This window comes from Eumetopias jubatus, unplaced genomic scaffold (assembly GCF_037043125.1).
Source record: "Eumetopias jubatus isolate StellerSeaLion01/CBP00866 unplaced genomic scaffold, mEumJub1_p1.0 scaffold_3, whole genome shotgun sequence".
NCBI classification, from domain to species: Eukaryota; Metazoa; Chordata; class Mammalia; order Carnivora; family Otariidae; genus Eumetopias; species Eumetopias jubatus.
In genome coordinates, this window is record NW_028274809.1 from 72037857 (window position 1) to 72060499 (window position 22643).

At 42.2% G+C, this 22643-nt stretch overlaps 1 protein-coding gene across 1 annotated transcript in view; it reads right to left on the reverse strand.

The window, feature by feature from the left end:
• The window catches only part of TANC1 (tetratricopeptide repeat, ankyrin repeat and coiled-coil containing 1), a 173324-nt gene that overhangs the window by 104742 nt on the left and 45939 nt on the right, over window positions 1-22643 (reverse strand). Inside the window, exon 3 of the mRNA XM_088021685.1 lies at window positions 18837-19037. Coding sequence (XP_087877811.1) covers window positions 18837-19037 — 201 coding nt within the window. The remainder of the gene's footprint in view (window positions 1-18836; window positions 19038-22643) is intronic.

The following is a 22643-nucleotide window of genomic DNA, read 5'->3' on the forward strand; positions in this document are numbered from 1 at the left end:
TCTAATCATGAGAGAAGCATCAGACAGAACCCAATAGAGGGGCATCCTACAAAATTCTGATGAGTATGCATCAAAACTGCCCAAGTCATCAAAACCAAGAAAAGTATGAGAAACTATTACAGCTAAGAGGAGCCTAATCAGACATGATAAATAAATGTAATGTGGTATCCTGAATAAGATCCTGGATATTAGTTATAAACTAAAGAAATATGAATGAAGCATAGACTTTAGTTGATAATAACCTATCAGTATTAGTTTATTAATTGTGACAATATATCATTAATGTACTATGTTAATATATAGGAGAAACTGGGTATGTTAGATGGGAACTCTGAACTATCTTTGCAACTTTTCTGTAAATCTAAAACTATCCTAAAATTAAAAGTTTAGAGGCACCTGGGTGGCTCAGTTGGTTAAGCATCTGACTCCTGATTTCAGTTCAGGCCATGATTTCTGGGTCGTGAGCTTGCGCCCCGTGTCTGGCTCCACGCTCAGTGGGGAGTCAGCTTGAGATTCTCCCTCTCCCTCTGCCCCCTCCCCCCGCCGCTCTCTCTCTCTAAAATAAATAAAATCTTTTAAAATAAGGGCGCCTGGGTGGCTCAGTTGGTTAAGCGACTGCCTTTGGCTCAGGTCATGCTCCTGGAGTCCCGGGATCGAGTCCTGCATCGGGCTCCCTGCTCAGCGGGGAGTCTGCTTCTCCCTCTGACCATCTTCCCTCCCGTGCTCTCTATCTCTCATTCTCTCTCTATCAAATAAATAAATAAAAAATCTAAAAAAAAAAAAATCTTTTAAAATAAGATAAAATAAAAAGTTTATGTAAAAAAAAGTCCATTCAAGGCTCAAATGGTAACTGATACCTTCACATATAGGACAATGCCTTTATCTTCTGTATTCAGGAATTCAGGCTGTGTTCCTGACAGTCCTCTGACACCCACCACAGAAGAGGGCTGTTACAGGATGAATGGTGTTCCCCCAAATTTCATAGGTTGAAGGCCTAACTCCCAGTATCTCCGAATGTGACTGTATTTGGAGACCAGGTTTTTAAAGAGGTAATTAAGTTAAAATGAGGCCACTGCCATAGGCCCTACTCCCATTGGAGCTGTATCCTTATAGGAGGGAGTATGGACACACAGACACACACCAAGGATGCACAGGCACAGAGGAAAGACCATGTGAGGACTCAGTGAGGAGGAGGCCATCTGTAAACCAAGGAGAGGGGCCAGAGGAAGAAGTAAAGCCGCAAGCACTCTCATCTTGGACTTCAAGCCTCGAGAACTGTGAGAAAATACATTTTTGTTGTTTAAGCCACCCACTGTGTGGTAATTTGTTATGGCAACCCTAGCAAACTATACAAGGGGGAGGCAAAAAAAAAACCTGCATCCCTGAAGGTCATGGGAATGAAAAGCTTGATGGCTTCCATGCCACCTGCACCTGCGGGGAGGGATCTGACCGAATGCTCCTATCCTGGGCAGCAGTGAGGTGAAACCGAACTGTCCAGGGCTTTGGAGTCAGGCTGACGTAAGTTCAAATCCCAGCCAGTTGGGAACCAGCTGTGCAGGCTTTAGGCAAATCATCCACTCTTGGGTCTCTCCATCGACTGCAAATGGAGTTAGTAACTACACCTCAGGGTTAAATACAGAGTGGTTAAGTACTAAATAAATACTAAATTCCCATCCCCCCCTTTCCTTTAAGCTGGCAAACTATGCAATCTGACCCACTGCATGTTTTTATAAATAAAATGTGAGCGCCACATAGCCATGACCATCCATTTATGGACTGTGGCTGATCTGTGCTACAACCAGAAGGCTGAGTGGTTACAACACAGACTGTATGGCCCTCAAAGCCTGAAATAAATATTTACCATCTGGCCTCTGACGGAAGAAATTTGTCAATTCTACTGTCATCAATTACCCATTTCCAAAAGCGAACACTTTTTATCCTTTATTGCACTTGAACTTCCCAGCCTCTGCCACAGATGCCATGTCTTGAAGCCCCTCCTCCTCCCTTGAGCACTCCGAGCCCAGGCTCTGCACGTGCAGTTCCCCAGTGCGCTTCATGAACAAGGCTCTGTGAAGCATCTACGGTTCAAGACATTCAAAGTCCAACTCTCCACCCCGCCCAACCAACCAGTTTCTGTAGTCTACATTGTGGTTAATTACACAGCACCTGCGCCTCTGGCAGGACAGAACCAGCAGGACTCGAAATCCCAGGACCAAGGTTGAAATTCCAACTGTCAGAGCCTTACTTAAATTACAAGAATGATGATCACCTTGGAGACACTTCCTAATAATTACATAGCAGGGAAGGGTAAAGCCACTAGGGCTACAACAATTTTTCCGAATCTAGACCCACCTAGAAAACCAAGCTAGAGCCCTTGGCAAGATTCCCAACTGGTTTGCAAAGGAGTGAAGCGTGTGCAGAGATGTGGATCCCTCAGCTGTCTGGACGCCTGAGCAGCCAGGCAGTGCCCCAAGGGACGGTCAATTTATCCCAACTGCTGAACAAATCTCTCCCGTGTGCCACGGTATATGATAAGAGATAGCAAGGTCTGGCCAGAGCCCGCTCTGCACTTGTCTTCCTTCCCTCATTCTCACATACAAACAGGTCACCACAACCTATAGATTCTTTTCCCTACAACTCTCTCAGACTCCCACCTCCCTCCATTCTCCTGACCCTGCAGAGGTTTTGGTTACTATACTTCGTCTGAATCATTACAAAAGAGTCCCAACCAGCTGCCCCAACTCCAAGATGGCCTGAATAGTTATTGTCCTAAAACCCCTATCTATTTATTCCTTCTCTCTACACTGCCGGCTGCCCCACTATGCTTTTGTGAGCTAGCTCCAGCCAGGGCAGCCCAGTCCCTCACATTCCTTCATGCTCTCCAGACTTCACACAATAGTCTTCCTGCCCACCCAACCCATTAGCCATAACCCCAAATTCACATGTTCAGAGCACCTTCTACCGTCACATGCACTTGGCACCTTACCAGCGGCCCCCAGAGATTCTCGCTCTTTTCCGTGACATCACAACTCTGTAGACAGCTCGAAGTCTCACAAGTCATCACTTCTCTCACTAATCTGGGAGGTCCCCAAAGCTGAGGGCCAAGTGTTTACTTGCCTTTCTACCTACCTCACCTCTACCCCACAGCCCAACATACAGCTAATGCTCAACAAGCCTGAGTAAGACAAATGTTTATGCAACCTCATGAAATCACCGAGTGAAAGACAAACGGAAGTAACTCAGGGTGCCTCTGAGGACATTCGAAAAAATAAAGGTCACCACCAACTCTTGCCAACTCAGCTGCCAGCCAGTCCAGAAAAGCTAGGGGAAGCAAGAGCTCCTGAGAGCACTAGTATCACAAAGAGGGACTATTTTTAAAGGCCAAAGGGCACACAAACTAAGAATTTCCAGTCTGAAAGGAAGAAAGAGGGAAACTAAAGCACAAAAATAATAAGAGTATCCAAAAGCAAATTAAAATGATTCTCTTGAGCAGTCTGCTAGACTCTTGAGCAGTCTTTCTCATTTCAGGGAAAACATATTAGACTCAGTAAGTTTTATTTCTTTCCTTCCACTGTATCATTAAGAAATCTACCAGCAACAGTGAAAAAGTCAAGATGACTCACAGGTATGAAGCTACAGTAAGATTTTTTTTCCTGCCCTAAAAAGACCTGTTATTCCTCAACTGCTTATTAAGACACCACAAACTTAAAAAATATGCAGTAAAACCTAATGTCGAATAAATATCACATCTTCAGAAATGGTCTAATGTGTGCCTCCCTGACCTGGCCTGCTGACAGCATTTCTTCCTGAGAGTCTTACAGAGCCCAGGTGGCCATTCTGAGGGATCTTTCGTACTAGGCAGAATTAGTCCCCCCTCAAGACAGCGTAGAGATGCTGGGTGATTTCCCTACCCTCACCCCAAAACCTCTGGTATCAGTTTGCTTCCTTGTGAACCGCTTCTCACACTCCAAATCTTGGTTACTTGCATTCTCACTGTTTGATCTTTACCACTTTCAATAAGAACTATAATAGGACCATGAATAAAGAAACAACGCACTTGGCTGGGAGCAACACCTACTAGAGGAAATGAAAAGGAAGGAAAGATCTGACGAGACCTGTCACACAAGCTGTGGATGGGTCACCTCCTCTGCAAAGCCACACCCAGAACTCACAGACCCAAATCCAGGTATCAACAGCAAGATGTGAGGGGTCCCTGCACCGAGACAGGCGTGCCCTCCCCGCTGCCCAGGTTAGACAAACAAACTCAAGTCAGAAGAGGAGGAAGTATGAAAAACCAACAAATGGAAAAAGGCGCAAGTTATCCGATCTCAGAAGTTATGGGGCAACAGCACTTCCTGAGTGTGTTTTAGTAGCCAGGCACTTTACCAACATCCCCTCTATCTTCTCAAAGAACCATGAGGAAACCAAGATTCAGAGAGCTTGTCAAGTCACTTCCAGGCACACAGAGCTGCTAAGAACAGGGACTTTGGATGTGAACCCCAGGTTTATCCAGAAACTTCCCACAGCACTACATGGCTTAGATAGACTTTCCCCAAGCAAGGGAAAAGATGTGTACAGTTCACCTTATGTAATGCAGACAAGCTCTGCTTAAATCTCACCACCACCTCTAAACAAAACAAAAACCATGCACTGAGAATCCTTTATACACATATACTAAAATTTTAACATATGTATGAGTGCATACACACATTCATTCAAGTCTTAGAGAACACACATCTGGCTCTAATAAGAACTCGAACTGAGGAAAAAAAATGTTGTAAATTATTTTGTGAAAGTAAACTACTCTTAATAAAGAAAATTTCTATTGAATTTTTGCTAAAGATCTCAAAGTCCACAATCATTTTTTGATTAACAAAAGAGGAGATTCCTAGCCTGTAAGCCTCACTTCAAGACCTCTAATTCCCATGTCAAATATTAACACTAGACCCTAGGATGTATATAGCAGGCACATATTTTCTTTTGAGTACTGAAGACCCTCACATCCAGAGTCCTTGTGAAATATCAAAATGCCCAAGACACAAGTGTCTGTTAATACCTCCTATATTCTCAAATGACACTTCCTGTGGTGTTAAAATGGAGTTGTGACCTGGGCCCAATCACATCACCTGCATTTAACTACATGGGCTCCACAAGGTGGGGGAAAGGTTCTAGAGGTTGAGACACACACATCTACTATTCCCTTAGTCACTCTCAGCCCCTACATGCCCTCACATAATGGGATTCTGTGTGTAAGGTACACATTTCTGGTACAACACAGACCTAAGTACAAGCTACCTACTTCATCGGGTGCATCCAAATACACAACCATCTGTGTCAATGGCAGAAGAAAGATGACTGTGCCGTCTGGAGATGCTATGTCTGCATACGGTAATTTATGAGCAGTTTAAGGAATGTTCAAGAGTAACCAGACACAGAGGTTTCTGCCGTAAGTGCCAACTTTATCACTCACCTACCTAAGGAGCAACTTTGTAACTGTGCTTCTGACAAGTAAGTGTCCGCTCAACCTCCATCCAAGCTTTGCTCTCCTTGCCTGGTGAGCAAGTGTGGACTGCTGGAGCACTTACTCTCCGTCAGCTTAAGCCATCACTCGCTCTTGTTTCCATACAGAGCTCACAGGAGCTTCACAATCCCACGTATCACCACTTTGCTTTATCGTCCTCCCTTTGCTTTACCCAAACGTCTCTCTTCTGCTCAGAAGTGCTTTCCTAGTAAGCCTTTGCATTTGTCTCACAGCTCACAGAGCTGGCTTCCTTTATAGGGCAGTTTTACGGACATAATTCTAATCACTTTGCACAAATCTCGAGCAAACCAAGAGAGGAATAATACAAGTAGTTAGTGGCAAAGCTGGAATCAGAACCCAGACAATGGGTCAGTCACTGCCCTACACTGCTTTCATGTCCTGTTGCACAGAGAATAAAGCCTGCTGCCGATCAGGAAGACATATGCTTGCCAGGAAACACAGATATCGGAGGATGAAATCCCTCGGCGGGGGTGGGGGGTGGGCATCTGGCCGAGGATGGAGAATTGAGAGGACTGATACTGTGGGAATCCATTCTCGGCCACCAAGTCAGATGAAGGAAAATGAAGATGGGCGCCAAGGCAGATGGCTACATTGAAACAGCAACCCCCACAGAAGAGCTTGTGTATCAGGCCCTACAATTCACAGTCTGCATCTCATATAAATTTCAGTTACCCTATAAAGAGAAGTGCCATTATTACCCCCATCTCCCAGAGAAGGAAAGACCTATAACCTACCCAAGCACACCAAGTAGGAGGTGAATCCAGTTCCAAACTGCCCAAGACTGGGGTGGATGGAGACTTCTGCACCTATCAGTATCGCCAATATTTTAGTTAGCTAAAACCAGAGTCTCACAGGTTTCTGACTGATGGCAGGTAATAACATCAGGCTTTTCAAAAAGTGAGCTCAACCTGAAAAGGCCTATAGCTATTAAAGAAATTGAATTAACAAGTAACCTTCCAAAATAGAAAGCACCAGGCCCAGATGGGTTCACTGGTGAATTCTACTAAACATTTAAGGAAGAAATCATACTAGTTCTCTACAATCTCTTCCAGAGGACATAAGTAAAAGGTATACTTCCCAACTCACTCTAACAGATTTTATGAAGACAGCATTCCTCTAACACCAAAACCAGAGACAGTACAAGAAAACTACAGACCAATAGCTCTCATAAATATGGATGCAAAAATCCTCAACAAAATATTAGCAAATCAAATCCAAGAATGCATAAAAAGAATTATAAGGGCACCTGGGTGGTGCAGTCGGTTGAGCATCTGACTCTTGGTTTCAGCTCGGGTTGTGGTCTTGGGGTCATGGGATCAGGCCCCACATCAGGCTCTGTGCTCAGCAAGGGGTCTGCTTCAGGTTCTCTCTCCCTTTCCCTCTGCCCCTCCTGCTTGTGTGCACACACACTCTCTAAAATAAATAAATCTTTTAAAAAAAAATAAATTAAAAGAATTCTGTATCACACTCAAGTGAGATTGATTCCAGGTGTGCAAGGCTGGTTCAACATCAGAAAATTAATGTAATCCATCACATCAATAGGCTAAAGAAGCAAAATCACATGATCATATCAATAGATGCTGAAAATTCATGGCAAAATCAAATACCCATTCATGATAGAAACTCTCAGTCAACTAGGAACAGAGGGGAAATTCCTCAACTTGATAAAGAATATCTACAAAAACTCTAATATTATACTTGATGGTGGAAACAAGAAGTTTTCCCACTAAGATCAGGAACAAGGTAAGGATATTCCCTCTCACCACTCCTTTTCAATGTTGCCCTGGAAGTCCTAGTTAATACAATAAGACGAGAAACGGCATATAGATTGGCAAAGAATAAAAACTGACTTCTTCCACAGATGACATGATCATCTATGTAGAAAATCCGAAATAACGGACCAAAAAGTTCCTGGAACAGGGATTATAGCAAGCTTGCAGGATACAGAATTAATAAACAAAAGCCAATTGATTTCCTATATGCCAGTAATGAGCAAGTGGAAATTGAAATTAAAAACAATACCATTTGCATTTGCATCTCAAAAAGTGAAATCCTTCAGTATAAACAAAATGTATAAAAGATCCACATGAAGAAAACTAAAAAATGCTGATGATCAGAGAACTAACCAAATGGAGAGATAGTCCATATTCACGGAAGGGAAGACTCTACATTGTCAAGACGCCAACTTTTCCAACTTAATCTATAGGTTCAATGTAATCTCAATCAAAATCCCAGCAAGTTATTTTGTAGAGCTTAGCCAACTGATTCTAAAGTTTATATGAAAAGGCAAAACACCCGAAATAGCCAATACAACTTTGAAGGAGAAGAATGGACATTCACATGCAAGAAATTAAATCTAGACACCAACTTTACACCCTTCACAAAAATTCAAAATGGATCACAGACCTAAATGTAAAAGGCTAAACTATAAAACCCCTAGAAGATAACATAAAAAAATCCTAATGACCCTGGCTATGTCAGTGACTGTTTAGATACAACCCCAATTCATGAAAGAAATAACTGATGAGCTGAAATTCACTAAAACCAAAAACTCTTCTGCAAAAGACAATGTCAAGAGAATGAGAAGACAAGCCACAAACTGGGAAAAAATATTTGCAAAAGATATATCTGATAAAGGACTATAATCTAAAATATACAAAGAACTCTTAAAACTCAACAAGAAAACAAACAATGTGACTTTTAAAATGTGCCAAACCTTAACAGATAGCTCACCCAGAAAAGATATAGAGGTGGAAAATAAGCTATGAAAAGATACTCTATAACATATGTCATCAGGGAACTGCAAATTAAAACAATAAGAGACCACCATACACCTATCAAAATGGCCAAAATCCAAAAAACTGACATCAAATGCAAGTGGGGATGTAGCACAACAGGAATTCTTATTCATTGCTTGTGGAAATGCAGACAGTACAGCCACTTTGAAAGGAAGTTTATCAATTTTTTATAAAACTAAACATACTCTTTTTTTTTTAATGTTTTATTTATTTATTCATGAGAGTCAGAGAGAGAGAGAGGCAGAGGCAGAGAGAGAAGCAGGATCCCCGCCTGCAGGGAGCCCAATGCGGGACTCGATCCCAGGACCCTGGGATCATGACCTGAGCCGAAGGCAGACGCCAGCTGAGCCACCCAGGCGCCCCAAAACTAAACATACTCTTACCATATTAGCCAGCAATCATGCTTCTTGGTATTCACCCAAAGGTATTAAAAATTTATGTCCATACAAAAACCAGCACACAACTATTTACAGAAGGTCTACTCATAACTGCCAAACCCAAAAACAACCAAGATGTCCTTCAGTAGGTGAAGGGATAACCAAACTGTGGTGCATTCAGACAATGGAATAATATTCAGCACTAAAAGGAAATAAGCTATCAACTCATGAAAAAGATATGGAAGAACCTTAAATGTGTGACTATTAAGTGAAAAAGCCCAGTATGAAAAGGCTACATACTATAGGATTCCAACTCTCTGACCTTCCAGCAAAGGCAAAACTATGGAGACTATAATTACAAAGGTGAGTACTGCCAGGGGTTCAAGGTGGGATGTGTGGAACAGATGGAATGGAGCACAGAGGATTTTTAGGGCAGTGAAAATACTCTGTAGAATACCATAATGATGGATACATGTCATTATATGTTTGTCTAAATTCAGAATATCTAACATCAAGGATGTAAACTTTGGACTTTCGGTGATGATGGCATGCCAATGTAGGTTCACTGATTGTGACAAATGTCTCACTGTGATGGGGGATGTCAATAACGGGGAGACTGTGTGTGTAGGGTAGAGGTGTATGAAACATCTCCAGACACTTCACTTAATGTTGCTGTGAGCTGCTCTTTAAAAAATTCTATTAAAAAAATAGTGAGTTCATTAACTGCCACGTAGGACCTTTGACCAATAAAGGAGGACTTGGTTGGTGATGGAAGGGACAAGAAAGTCACACCAAGTCACACCTCCTTGGAAGAGTTTCCTAAATCTTATTTATGAGAATTCTTGTGCAAACAAAGGGTTCTATGCGTTAACTGTTCACTAGCTACTCTCCATAAGCCACCAGGGGCAAGGCCTACTGGTTTAACACTCCAGGCCCGGATAATGAAGATTTTCCCTGTGGTCCCGGTTTCCCCTTTGTAAGGCACTCGGGTTCTTACTGAGCTCTCCTCTAGAGATCACCATTCTGTGTTCGCATCAGCTTCCCCACAGCAGGCTCTGCACACCCTGGCCCCTCCACTTGGAACACAGCCAGCCATTCCTGCTGACACACACACACACACACACACACACAGACCTGTTTCATCACAAGCTTGAGGATTCAAGCTGGAGCATCAATCTCTCCTTCCTGCCTATTTCTACTTTATAGTAATGTCCACCTATGTCAGCTACAGGTACAATAGCTTCCATGAGCTTCTGTGACTTCTCTGAGAATCGTAAATGATCAAAGAGAAGAGATTCCCACCACTGCTCTCCCTACCCCCATCTGTTTTCTTGAGGTAAAAAGACTCATTTCTGAGCACGGCACTGGGTTTGTTCTCGCCGCCATCTGACACCACCACGGGGTGCAGCTGATGCTGCTGTAAAGTGTGACTGGGTAAAGCCTCCAGTCATCATGAACCGCAGGCAGTACGAAACATGCAGCAAAAATGCCAAGAGCCTGAGAAAGAGTGTGACAGAAGCATAGAAAAGTAGGGTTGAGGGGAGCCTGGGTGGCTCAGTCAGTTAAGTGTCTGCCTTCGGATCAGGTCATGATCTTGGGGTCCTGGAATTGAGCCTGTGTTGGGCTCCCTGCTCAGCGGGGGTGGGGTCTGTTTCTCTCTCTCCCTCTTCCCCCCTTCCCTGCTTGTGCTCTTTCTCTCTTGCTCTTTCTCTCTCAAATAAAATCTTAAAAAAAAAAAAAGTTAGGGTTGAGAAGGCCCCTGACAAATCCAGCTTAAAATATACTCCCCTTTGCTCACTGTCTAATGATAGCAAAGCCCTGACAGAGAGGTAAGACCTTAATTAAAGAATCAGTTCTCTCTAGATATGGGGGAAGCTATGTTTCTAACTTTATAAATGTAAGGTACCATTACACTGAAGTTGCTTATGTGTCCATTAGTATTTTCAACCAGTCACATGGGGCTGATGACTGGCAATTACTAAACTATCCATTTTAGCAGGGGCATAGGTATGTACTAGGGTAACTGAAAGAAATGATTAGATCCTATTTCCAAGGCTTCCAGGGGGAAACAAAGACAAGAACCAAAGACAAGGAGCTCACAGAAGGTCAGGGCAGAGACGTGCAATGAATATCTATGCAGAGGGAGGAGGAAAGGAGGAAGCACAGTGCTCCAGGTGTTTGGGGCAAGAATTTATTTCTCCCCACAAGGAAAAGGAGAGACACAAAGGAAGGCTGGCTGAAGCAAAAGATGTCAGCCACCCATGAAGTCAAGTCTGACAGAGGAAGTTCTGACCTTAGGCACCGGGAGGAGAATAAGGCGAAGGGAGAAGTGAAACATAGGGCTGGTTTAGAGCATAGCAGTGACTTGGTCAAAGGCCATTCAATGGGGGGAAAACTGTCTTTTCAGTAAATGGCACCAGGAGAAATGGATAGCCACACGTACAAGAATGAAGTTGGCCCCTACATCACAGCATGTATGAAAAATTAACACAGGTCTAAGTCTTTGTGACTTTGGAGTAGGCAATAGTTTCTTAGAGCATCAAAAGAACAGTGATAAAATAAAATGGACTACATCAAAGTTAAAAACTTGTGCTTGAAACAACAGTATCAAGAAAGTGAAAAGACCAACCCACAGAAAGGAAGTAAATTTGTATACTGCATAACTTGTAATTAGAATATAAAAAGAATTCTTACAACTTAATAAAACTACAAGGAGATGCCAGTTCACATGCAGTAGGATGACTGTAACAAAAAAAAAAAAAGACTGACAACAACAAGTGTTGGCAAGAATGTGGAGAAACTGGAAATCTTGCACTCTGCTGGTGGGAATCCAAAATGTTGCAGTCACTTTGGAAAATACTTTGGCAGTGCTTCAAAATGTTAAACATACAATTATCGTATGATCCAGCAATTTTATTCCTAGGTATACACCCAAGAAATGAAAAGATATATACACCCAAAAATGCACACACAAATGTTCATAATGGTATTATTCATAATAACCAAAAAGTAGAAATCCAAATGTCCATATACTGAAGAATGGATTTTTAAAAGTGGTATTAGGTAATGAAATGGAATGAAGTACTGATACATACTACATAAAATGTGGATGAACCTAGAAAACACTGTTCTATGAAAGAAGTCAGTCACAAGAGCCCACATGTTACAGGATTCCATTTATATGAAACGCCTGGAATAGGCAATTCAGAGATAGAAAATAGATTACTATTTGCTTAGGGCTGCAGATGGTGGATTAGGGAGAGGGGGAGGGAAGTAGGGAGGAATGTGGAGTAATTGCTAATGTGAATGGGTTTTGTTTTTTTTTTTTTTTAAGGGAGATAAAAAGGTTCTAAAATTAGATTGTGGCAATGGTTGCACAACCCTGTGAAAATACTAAAAACGCTGAACTGTAAACTTTAAATGGGTGAATTATATGGTATGTGATACATCACAATAAAGCTGTTTTTAAAAAATGCAATGGGATAGTCAAATAAATAAATAAAATCTTTTTAAAGAAATGCAATGGGATAAATCACAATGGAAAAGTATGTAAGTTTGAACTGAGAGAACAAAAAACTTTTGTGGGTCATAAAAGACTTATAAACCTAATTAAATGGAAAATGACAATCTGGGAAAATGTTTCAGTGACATACATAACTTATGTATGTCTTAAAACAAACAACAGGAAAGCTGTGATGATTCAGTAAGAAATACATATTGCCCAAGCAGAACATTAGACAAATACCACAAAAAATTCCCCAAAGAAAAAAGTACAAATGACCAGTAAGTGTATCACAATCCACTCTCAACATCAGTTTCCACCCAGTAATCCCACTTGCATAGTCTATCCAACGAAAATGAGATGCCTTCAAATATTAATATACAAGAATGTTCTTCCACTGTTCTTTAGTTGGTGGAAAACTGGGAAGCTCTTACATGTCCAGTGCTCAGGCAAATGGGCAAATGCATCACTTGTGTACTACAAAAGTACAGGAAAGACATTCAACCGAGTGTCAAAAGAGGTGGTCTTTCTGGGGGTACGAGGTAACCAAGATTTACTGTACCTTTATTTAGTACATTTTTGTAATGTCTTTCCCTCCTTAAATATTATTTCTAAAATATAAAAACTAAAGATAATATCAGTCTATTTCCCCTCATTAAAAAAGAATATGTGATTATCTCCTATAATTCCTTACCAGTGGTTCTCAAACTTTGCTACATATTAGAATCACCTGGGAAGCTTTTTTTTTTTTTTTTTAATCCCAATGCCCAGGCCATACCTCATAGGCATTAAATCAGAATCTCTAAAGGTAGAACTCAGGCATCAGTCTTCTTTAAAACTCTGGGGTGAGGGGTGCCCGGGTGGCTCAGTCATTAAGTGTCTACCTTCAGCTCAGGTCATGATCCCAGGGTCCCGGGATTAAGCCCCGCATCGGGCTCCCTGTTGGGTGGAAAGCCTGCTTCTCCCTCTCCACTCCCCCTGCTTGTGTTCCCTCTCTCACTGTGTCTCTGTCAAATAAATAAATAAAATCTTTAAAAAACAAACAAACAAACAAAAACAAAAACTCTGGGGTGAGTTGGAGGCACGGACAAAGTGTATATGGGTGAACCAGGATCACAGGTGCGGAAATAAAGGGCACTCAGAAAGGTCCGCAGGTTCAGAGTAGAGCAAAGGCATTCACACGGGCTTGATGCGTAAACACAGGGCAACAGAGAGCGTGTGTCCGGGTCACGGGTTGGGCGTGGCAGTGAGGCACAGGCAGCCGCCTACTCCGTGGAGGAAGCTATTGTATAACAAGTCTCCAGGAGAAAACAAAGAATGTTTTCCTATTCACGGCAGCAGGAGGAACTGTCCTTGCTGAAAGAGCCCTAATTGTGGCCCTGACAACTTGAGTGAAAGCAGGGCCTAAAACTAGCCAGCGCTACAGGCAGGCTTGGGCTGGGACTATGCATTTCCTGGGTTGTTCTCCCCTCTCCGCCCCCCCCCCCAAAAAGCCTCACGGATGCATGTGGGCACATGAAGCCCATGGCCTCCCTGTGTGCATGCAACCAGAACACAAAGCGCCATCATTTACAGCTCATGTGTCAACAACATACAGACAGAACAATGCAGACTGGCATCAGAGAACAGGCGGGGGACAGAGCAGGGGACCTGGGCTTAGGCCAAAGCTCTACCAGTAACTTCCACACTGGGGCAAGTTCCATCCCCTTCCCTATCTGCAAAGAGGCCTGGCACGGATGGCCTGACCTGGTCTGGAGGCCTTGCCAACTCAAAAATGTCTATGATCCTGGGACACCTGGCTGGCTCAGCTGGTGGAGTGTGTGACTCTTGATCTCGGGGTTGTGAGTTCAAGCCCCACGGTGGGTGTAGAGATTACTTAAAAATAAAATCTTTAAAAAAATATATAGAAAATGTCTATGATCTTCCTCACATAACAGAGCGTGGTTGTAGCTAAAACTGGAAGCCAGCTGAGTGTTTTTCTGACCATGAGCTTGATCTGACTCAGCTGTGATCATTCCCCTGACACAGTATCATGGAAGGAAAGAAAATGAGAATTGTCTGAGAAGTGCAGACAGAAGGGAAGTTCAAAAAGAGGAAGGTGACAGGAGGACTTCTCTCAGCCCCTTCTTACTAATTCGGACAAAGCACCACACCAGTACTATCCATCTGAGACTGTTCCCAGAAGACGGTTAACTTCAAAAAGAAGCCTCTCAAAGAACTTGGGAGGGAATGTGAAATCAATACAGCTTTTCTGGAAAGTGACTGGGCAGTATGCATCAAGATCTTTAAAAATGCAGTCCATTTAGTTCAATAATTCCATTTCTGGGAACTTGCCACTCTTACGATATCAGATGTGCGCAAAAATTACTGGACAAAAGCATTTACCTCAGGAGCTCTGGAGACTGCTCGCACAATGTGAATGTACTTTACACGACTGGACTGTACATTTAAAAATAGTTAGGATGGTAAATTCTGTTACTTGTATTTTACCACAATTAAAAATTTTGAATTCATAGGCACTGAACAGCAAAAACAAAGCAAAATATCCTAGCGCATACTACAATTTTTAAACACCTGAAAAACAACAAATACCCGACAATTGGAAACTAGTTAAAAATCAATCATGGAATATTGAAACAAAAGACATTAAATCTCAAGTCCTTCAAGCAAACTGGAAATTGTTCATGATATAATATTAAGTGAAAAAAGGCAGTGCACGTGTGGTCTCAGGTCTCGAAGGAGATCAAAAAAAATTTTAAAAATAAATAAATAAAAATAAGTAAATAAAAACGCTAATTTTCTACAGGAAACACTCTTGCAGGGTGAGAGAGGGAGGGCCTGGACAGACAATTAACTTACGGTCCAAGAATCAAAGGGCAGAATGACTTCACTTCACAGCCTGTCAACTTGGAGGTTTCTCCCTTGAAGAAACAGCCAGCCAGAGGGGTTTCCAAAAGGGCTACAGCAGCAACTGGAACTGGAACCGAGCGGCAGATGTGCACCTAGCCGGCACCATCCAGTCTCTCCACACAAGCGAGGATGAAAAAAGCAGTATCCACCACTTTCCAACCTCTACTGCTGTACCCCATCACAGTATTTTAAAAAGCGTGCTTCCCGTTCATGCCCTGCCTTTGGAGTGTTTCATAATGGGGTTCCAAAGTGATCTGGGAAATATAATCCAAGTATAAAGTAACTAATGATATTACTAATAAATAAACCACAGGAAATGGGCTTTGCTCTTCTCTGGAAGACAAAAGGATACATTACAAATATTAATGAATTCTTAATCCAAAAAAGCTTGCAACCACCACAGGACTATAATGGATACTGGCCCTTGTTTTCTTTACCAGCAAATGTAGTTTCCACCCCCCCCCAAAAAAAAAAATTGAAACAATACTCAAAAACTGCATCTTTAGACTAACAAGTGAAAAAAATATAACTATATGGAACAAAGTAGTAGGAGAATAAATAATATTAACTAGCAATATGAGTGGAATGTAAGAAACTCAACCATGAAAAATGCAGGGTCACATTATTGCAAGGTTAATGAAACTGTCTCTGGCCCAGAGTTCCCATGATCCACCAGCTAATCACCTATTGTATGAAAATACAAACTTTCATTAAAACAGGCTACGTGGAGTGCCTATTACAGGGGTTTATAGTTTTTGACCTTTGCTAGAATGGTTTCAGTCCCTGACAGTTTCTTGATTACATCAATTAGTGAAGAGTTTCTATCCAAACGAGTAAAACAGGTTTAGATTTTTTTTTTAATGCACCTTCTTAAACAAAAGAGAGAAAAGAGTCTTATCATACAAATGAGAACAGAAGTCATCATGGTAATTCAGAGCTGGTTGATGACAAGATCTGAAGCCCAGCCCGGCTGGTGTGAGAGGAGCGCAGTGGAAGGGCTCAGTACCGATGGGCGCAGCATGCACACCGTATTTACTGTATCATTAGCAACAACAGTGCGAGCTTTTTAAAGAGACAGCTATTTTTAAATCCAATGCATATTCACAACCATATGCCAACTAATTTTACAGGCAGGTAGACACTAGGTCTCTGGACACTTTTCTAACAATACTGCTTAAACAGAAACCTGTGAGTATTAGACACTCTGGAAAAACATTGTTTATTGTCTGATGTACTCTGAGTCACTGCCATTTTTAAGCAAGCATCTTTGCCCTTAGCTTCCCTTTTGAATTAAAATTGCCAAGATAATGAAGCCAAATTACCACTGTGAGACACTAATTTGCAGCACAAATTTGGGCAATGCACAAGCATGGCCCCATTAGAGAAGAATCTGCTTAGTGTATTTAATTTGGGCCCAAAGCATCTAATATGGAGAATATTCTCTTCAATCCATTAAAAGGCTGAATGTCGCACAACTATTCCCTTCTGTTCATAAGGTCTTGCAAAGCATTTAATAGAAATAAATTTTATTCCTATGGAGAAAAACAAACTATATGATATTTTCTCAAAACTAAAAATATCAAATTTAGTCAGGACACAGGAGACCAGGCCTCATCAGGGGTTTCTGGCCCATGAGAGCCTGTGGCCTCTGAGACCCTTCTGGAGAGCCATATTTCCCATGTTGGTCATGCCATTCATTGCTATCTAGCATCCCACTAACACCCCACAAAATAAATTCATTGTAGCTATGAAGTGATGGACGTGTTAACCTTACTGTAATTATTTTGCAATATATACCTGCATAGATAAAATCACTATGTTGTATACCTTAAACTTACATGGTATAGTCAAGTGTATCTCAATAGAGCTGGAAAAATCAAATTAAAAAAAATTAAAAAGAAGATTCAAGTCCCACTAAAACAAACTTCTGTTAGTAATAAAATTCCCTCTGAAATACATATTCCCTAGTCTCTTAGGTATTCTCACCAGGCCTAAGGCCCAAGCAGCATCAACTCTTTGCAGCAGCATAGACTATAGCAAGGCAAATTCTACCAAAGGTCGTATCTCTGCACTTAGCACTCACGTTACCCTCAACCGAGGTCCCTTAAGAATCCAGAGAGGGGACGCCTGGGTGGCTCAATCAGTTAAGCGTCTGCTTTTGGCTCAGGTCATGATCCCAGGGGTTAAAAGTCTGCCTTCAGCTCAGATCATGATCTCAGGGTCCTGGGATCGAGCCTGCTTCTCCATCTCCCTCCTGCTCGTGCGCTCTCTCTCTCTCTCTCTCTAATAAATAAAATCCAGATAAGTTCAGAATTCTAATATTGGTTTTATATAGATGATGTATACTCAAAGAAGCCATCGTGCCTATCCATGCCCATCAGACACAGGCTGCACAGAAACACACCGATTCAAGGGAAAAAGGACAAATGACAGGGCTGATAAAGGAAAAAGTAAAATGCTATGCACAATTTGTAGGAAGAAGAGTAATTCCGATGGGGTAACCATCAAGAAAGGCAGTGTGGGAACCACAATTTGAAAGAAGGGAAGAAATGTGACAAAGAGATATAATGGTAGGGAAAGGCAAAGAGAAGGAAGGACATTCCAGGAATTTCCCCAAATACTGATAAACAGGTCAAATTCCTTGGCATAGGAAATTGCTTCATACCAAAAAGGTTTCCAAGTTCCAGCTAATGACTGGATTGTAAACAATGTTGTCCAAAATAAGAAAGCTCTAGAACAATTAAGGGTTTTGGACACTTACCAATTCATAGCACCATTTCTAACATTCAAAGCCTCAAGGTTTGCCTTCTTAATTTTGTCACCACACAAACTGCAAATATCCACTAAATGATTGAGAAATAATGCCTATCACATCTCAAGTAATACAAATATTTAGGAAACCAGAAAAACAGATACCAATTTTATAGCTCCAGGACACCAATTCCAAACTCGTTTATGTGTAAATGAGAAGAATCCTTACACTGGCATATGATCAATAAGGGCCCCAAACTATCCTGCCTTCAGTAAACAAACGCTCAGCAAAGCTAAAAGATCAAAGAACTCTCATGATTGCAGGTATAAGAATTTTGGAAAGGTTTTCCTCACATCTGAATCATAACCTCTCAAAGTTAAGTAACGTTTGTGTTTTCACTGGTAACGTTAAGTGCAAAAACTTGGTAATGAGAGAAGCAAAGATACTTGAAACAAGTAATCCATAAGACCCTTGCTTCCCACCCCTTTAAAAGTCTGAATTTTCAAAAATTATATAGTTGTTCAAATGGTGGGTGATGTAATCAAAGAAAGTATATCAGTATATAACATTTGGCAGTAATAAATGGACTGTTGTCAGATTACCCTTGCCAAAATCCAGAACTTTTAAATGCACCACAGTAAGTTTAGATAACACTCCCTAATTCATGATCAAGAACACAAGACCAATGATTAACATTAATATTGATAATGAGATCTTGAATTTTTGTAAAAGTCTAGGCTGAGCAACCAAAATAGTTTGTATACAGGTTGAAGTAAAGAAATGAGTCTATTCAAATCATAATTCTTTTTTAAAGATTTTCTCCTTCCAGAAATTACTATAACAAAGAAAACAACCTCCCAGAAAATTCCTTATAAGCACCAGTTTTGCTTCATTTCAATACATGCATTATATATATAACCAAGCTAGTTTGGGTGCTGTTTTGCTGTTCAGTTACCTGGGGATTTTTTATTTGATCTTGATTGCACCGAGTGAGACTGTCGAGGCAGCAGAGGTGATGAAGGCAGAGACATGGAGACACCTTTGGCCAAGCTCACCCTGTAGGTGTCCTCTGTTATAGGAAGGCTGCTCACAGAAAAGTCCCCACCATGGCCGGGCGGCAGGACTTGGGGGGAAGTCTCTGGACCAAAGTCACCTCCTGGAGTGAAGAGAGAAAACCTTAACTTAGACCATCCATTACAGGTAGATTAACTCTTAAGAACTAGATCCTTAGAATATAATTCCCATATATCTCATGTGTATGTTGTTTTTTAACAGTTTTTTCTTTTTTCTTCTACCACTCCTAGGGACTTTTTACCATGTGAGAGAAAATTCAAGTTTCACCACTCAAATATCAATGAACTCCACACCTCATACCCTTTTCTGTACCCTATCAACTGGTCCAGTTTCACTCCTAACAATGGGTCCAGAAAGCCACCAATCTGAGATTAGATTTTTTTTTGTTTTTAAGATTTGAGAGAGAGAGAGACAGAGATAGTGAGAGAGAGCAAGAACAGGGAGGAGAGGGAGAAGCAGATTCCCCGCTGAGCAAGGAGCCCAATGAGAGGTTCGATCCCAGGACCCTAGGATCATGACCTGGGCCGAAGGCAGATGCTCAGCAGGCACCCCCGAGATTAGATTTTTTTTTTTTTAAGTTTTTTTGAGAGAGAACGTGAGTGGAGAGTGGAGGTGGGATCTCAAGCAGACTCCCTGCTGAGCAGAGAGCCTGATGCCGGGCTTGATCCCAGGACCCTGAGATTATGACCTGAGCTGAAATCAAGAGTTAGACGCTTAACTGACTGAGCCACTCGGGCACCCCCTGAGATTAGATTAAGACCAAGTATGAATGATCCACAAGAAGCTATGATTTCAGCTCAAGTAATGGGTCTTACATAGGTATCACAGAATAGATTCCAACACCCAGATGCTTTCCAGAACTCCCTGCCTTCCCACCACTTCTCTCCAATAAGAGAACCCAAGGGAGGGTCTCCCGACTTCAACATTGCTCCCCAGCACCCTATATCTCTTCTCTCATCAGATCCATGCCACGCTCCCCACAGCACAGGGACCAACCTCCTACAACTCGACCAGCCCAACCCTTAGTCGTGGGACTGGAAACAGGACTCACTGATGAAGCTGGTTCTCCCTGGTTTTCAGCCCCTAAAGGAACTTAAGGACAAACAAGCTTACTGTTAGAAAATTAGATATTCTAGGGTAAGCAGATCCAATGACAAAATAGAGAGGACAAAAGGAAGAGAGTATGTTGGCTAGGGTCAGCCTCTCTGGAAAAGATACAGCTGGTCCTCAAGCATTCAGATAAGCTCTCCTCTATTGCTCCTCCCCTCACCCATCACTTCCTCCCCTCCCGGGTGTACTAAGAAGCAACTGAGGATGGGTGAGGAGGGAAGGTAAATTACCCTGATTAAAATATCTACAAGCTCTAAGTTTATATACAGCAGAACTGGAAAAGATATAGCAAGTTTTCCATAAGCAAACTAGTCTCTCCGATAAATACTACCCAACTGGTCCTACCAGGCCTTCCGACTCTGAAAAATCAAGGCCTGGATTTGAATCAGAAGCTCAATTTTTGTCAGTCTTTGTGTGCCGGACTCAAAAGAGACATTACCCAAACTATCAAGTTCAAATTGCATCGCTGTGCTTATTCTTCATGTTAGGAGGCATGGTGAAATAGGTAGTCACCCCCTGCACAGACCGGTGTGAGGGTTAAAACAGGCATAAAGGCTCGTGCCTGACTTTCAAAGGCAACTCAAAACCAGCAGAGCTGTGAATGGAAAAGCCATGGTCCCACAGTGGATGAGTTGGCAACATCAGAAAGGTCATTTGAGTCTCCCCTGGGCCAGCTGTGCTTGAAGGGGTTTTAACAGACTTGGGAAATTAAAGATTTATCACTAAAGCATCCAAGTGACTGGTATTTGAAGGAAAAAAAAAACAAACAGAATTACCAGGAAACCCTCACTAGAATTTTCAAAAACAAGAAGATCCACACAAACGTTCTGTCCATGGGGGAAGGAAGCCGGAATTAGTGGAAATTCTTACATCCTAAATCTACGTGAACAGCAACAGTCACCCACTCTGGTCCTCCTATAACCCTTGCTCGCCCTGCTTCCTGATGTGCACTGTAAGAAACCACCACCAATTACCAGGACCTGGGAGCTACTCTTACACCACTGGAGATAAGCCAGAAATCTTTCTGAAAGACCTCCTTGAGGTCTTGAGCCAGGACATGAGGTTTCTCAGCTCTCTGTCCATGGAAGGGACCTTAAGGCAGAGCTGGTGGTATATACTGTAAAGCCAACTCCCACTGGGGCCGAGTAACCCCCGCACTGAGATTTGAGAAAGTAGAGGGAAGGAGAGCTGTTTTCTGTGGTCCAGTCTCTGGTGCACATGACCAGTCCCCACCAGCACACTGGTCTCATCAGGGGGAATGCAAGTAGGTGCTATGCCTACAAGCATGGTGCCTGGTCACCTGATTTCCTGGATATTTGGCAAGGAACACCAGGAGATGGAGAACTTGGAAAGTATGGAGGCCACAGCCGCAAGAGGTACACACATAGGATGTGTGGGGGACCTCGAATGGGTTGTCCATGTGGTTTGCCCTGTGGCTGCCCTCATACCATCTAAATCACAGACGTGCTAGTTCAACAGCTAGATTGGCCTGATAGGAGCAGGTGCTGTGACAAGGTACAGTCTTCCCTATTCACACACAAGTATTCCTAACCTGTACAAAAACCAAAACGCCGGGGACACCTGGGTGGCTCAGTCAGTTAAGCATCTGCCTTCAGCTCTGGTCATGATCCCGGGGTCCTGGGATCGAGTTCCAAATTGGGCTCCCTGCTCGGCGGGGAGCCTGCTTCTTCCTCTCCCTCTGCTGCTCCCCCTGCTTGTGCTCTCTAATAAATCTTAAAAAATAAAAAAAAAAAGCAAACCCCAAACCAGACTTCAAGCCCCTCAATTTGGACAGGGACACACTAATTTAGAGAGAAATGTACCTATTATGACAATGCCAGAAATAAACAGTAAAGCGCATTACTGGAAAAGGGTTTGTTTTCTTAAATACTTAGTATTCTCCAATGTGATACAAGCAAAAAACTGGGGAGTGAAGGGTAAAAGAAAATTAAAGAGTTATCTAATTACAAATTCTGCCCATAAACTTTGTTTATATCAAGCAAAGCAAATATTTTCATTAACTGCAAGTACAGTGAGGATGAGTTTCCAAAGCAGGCCGTAACCATGAGGACCTTCAGCCTTTGGAAAAGCTGTACTCTGACACTGTGATTTTATGTGGTCTGCAATTAAATGAGACAGAGATGGGGTCCAGGAAGGAAGGGTTTCTATTTCAAGTTTACTCTGACATCTCACCATAACATCAATCCCAAATATATTGTCCTGTTGGTTTCTGAGACACAGTTAAAGACCCCGAACTTCCAGCTCCCTTTTATTAGAAAGGCAAAAAGCAGGGAGAGAAGTTTTACCTATGAACAGGCAGCATGAAACAAGTGGGGTGATCCGGCAGCTTGGAAGCTGGAGGCAGCGTTCTGGAGCCTGGTGCTTTAACTCCATGTGAGCAAAGGGGTTCAGGTCAACGTAAATCCAAGAGCATCACTAGGACGCAGACGACGCCAGTGGCAGAACATGAAAAATCTCTTAGGGGCATCCACGAGAATTACCCAACATTGGTTCTGGGCAACATGACACCAGAAATTCTCTGGCCAATTTAACATTCCTCAGCAGATGTTTAAGGAGG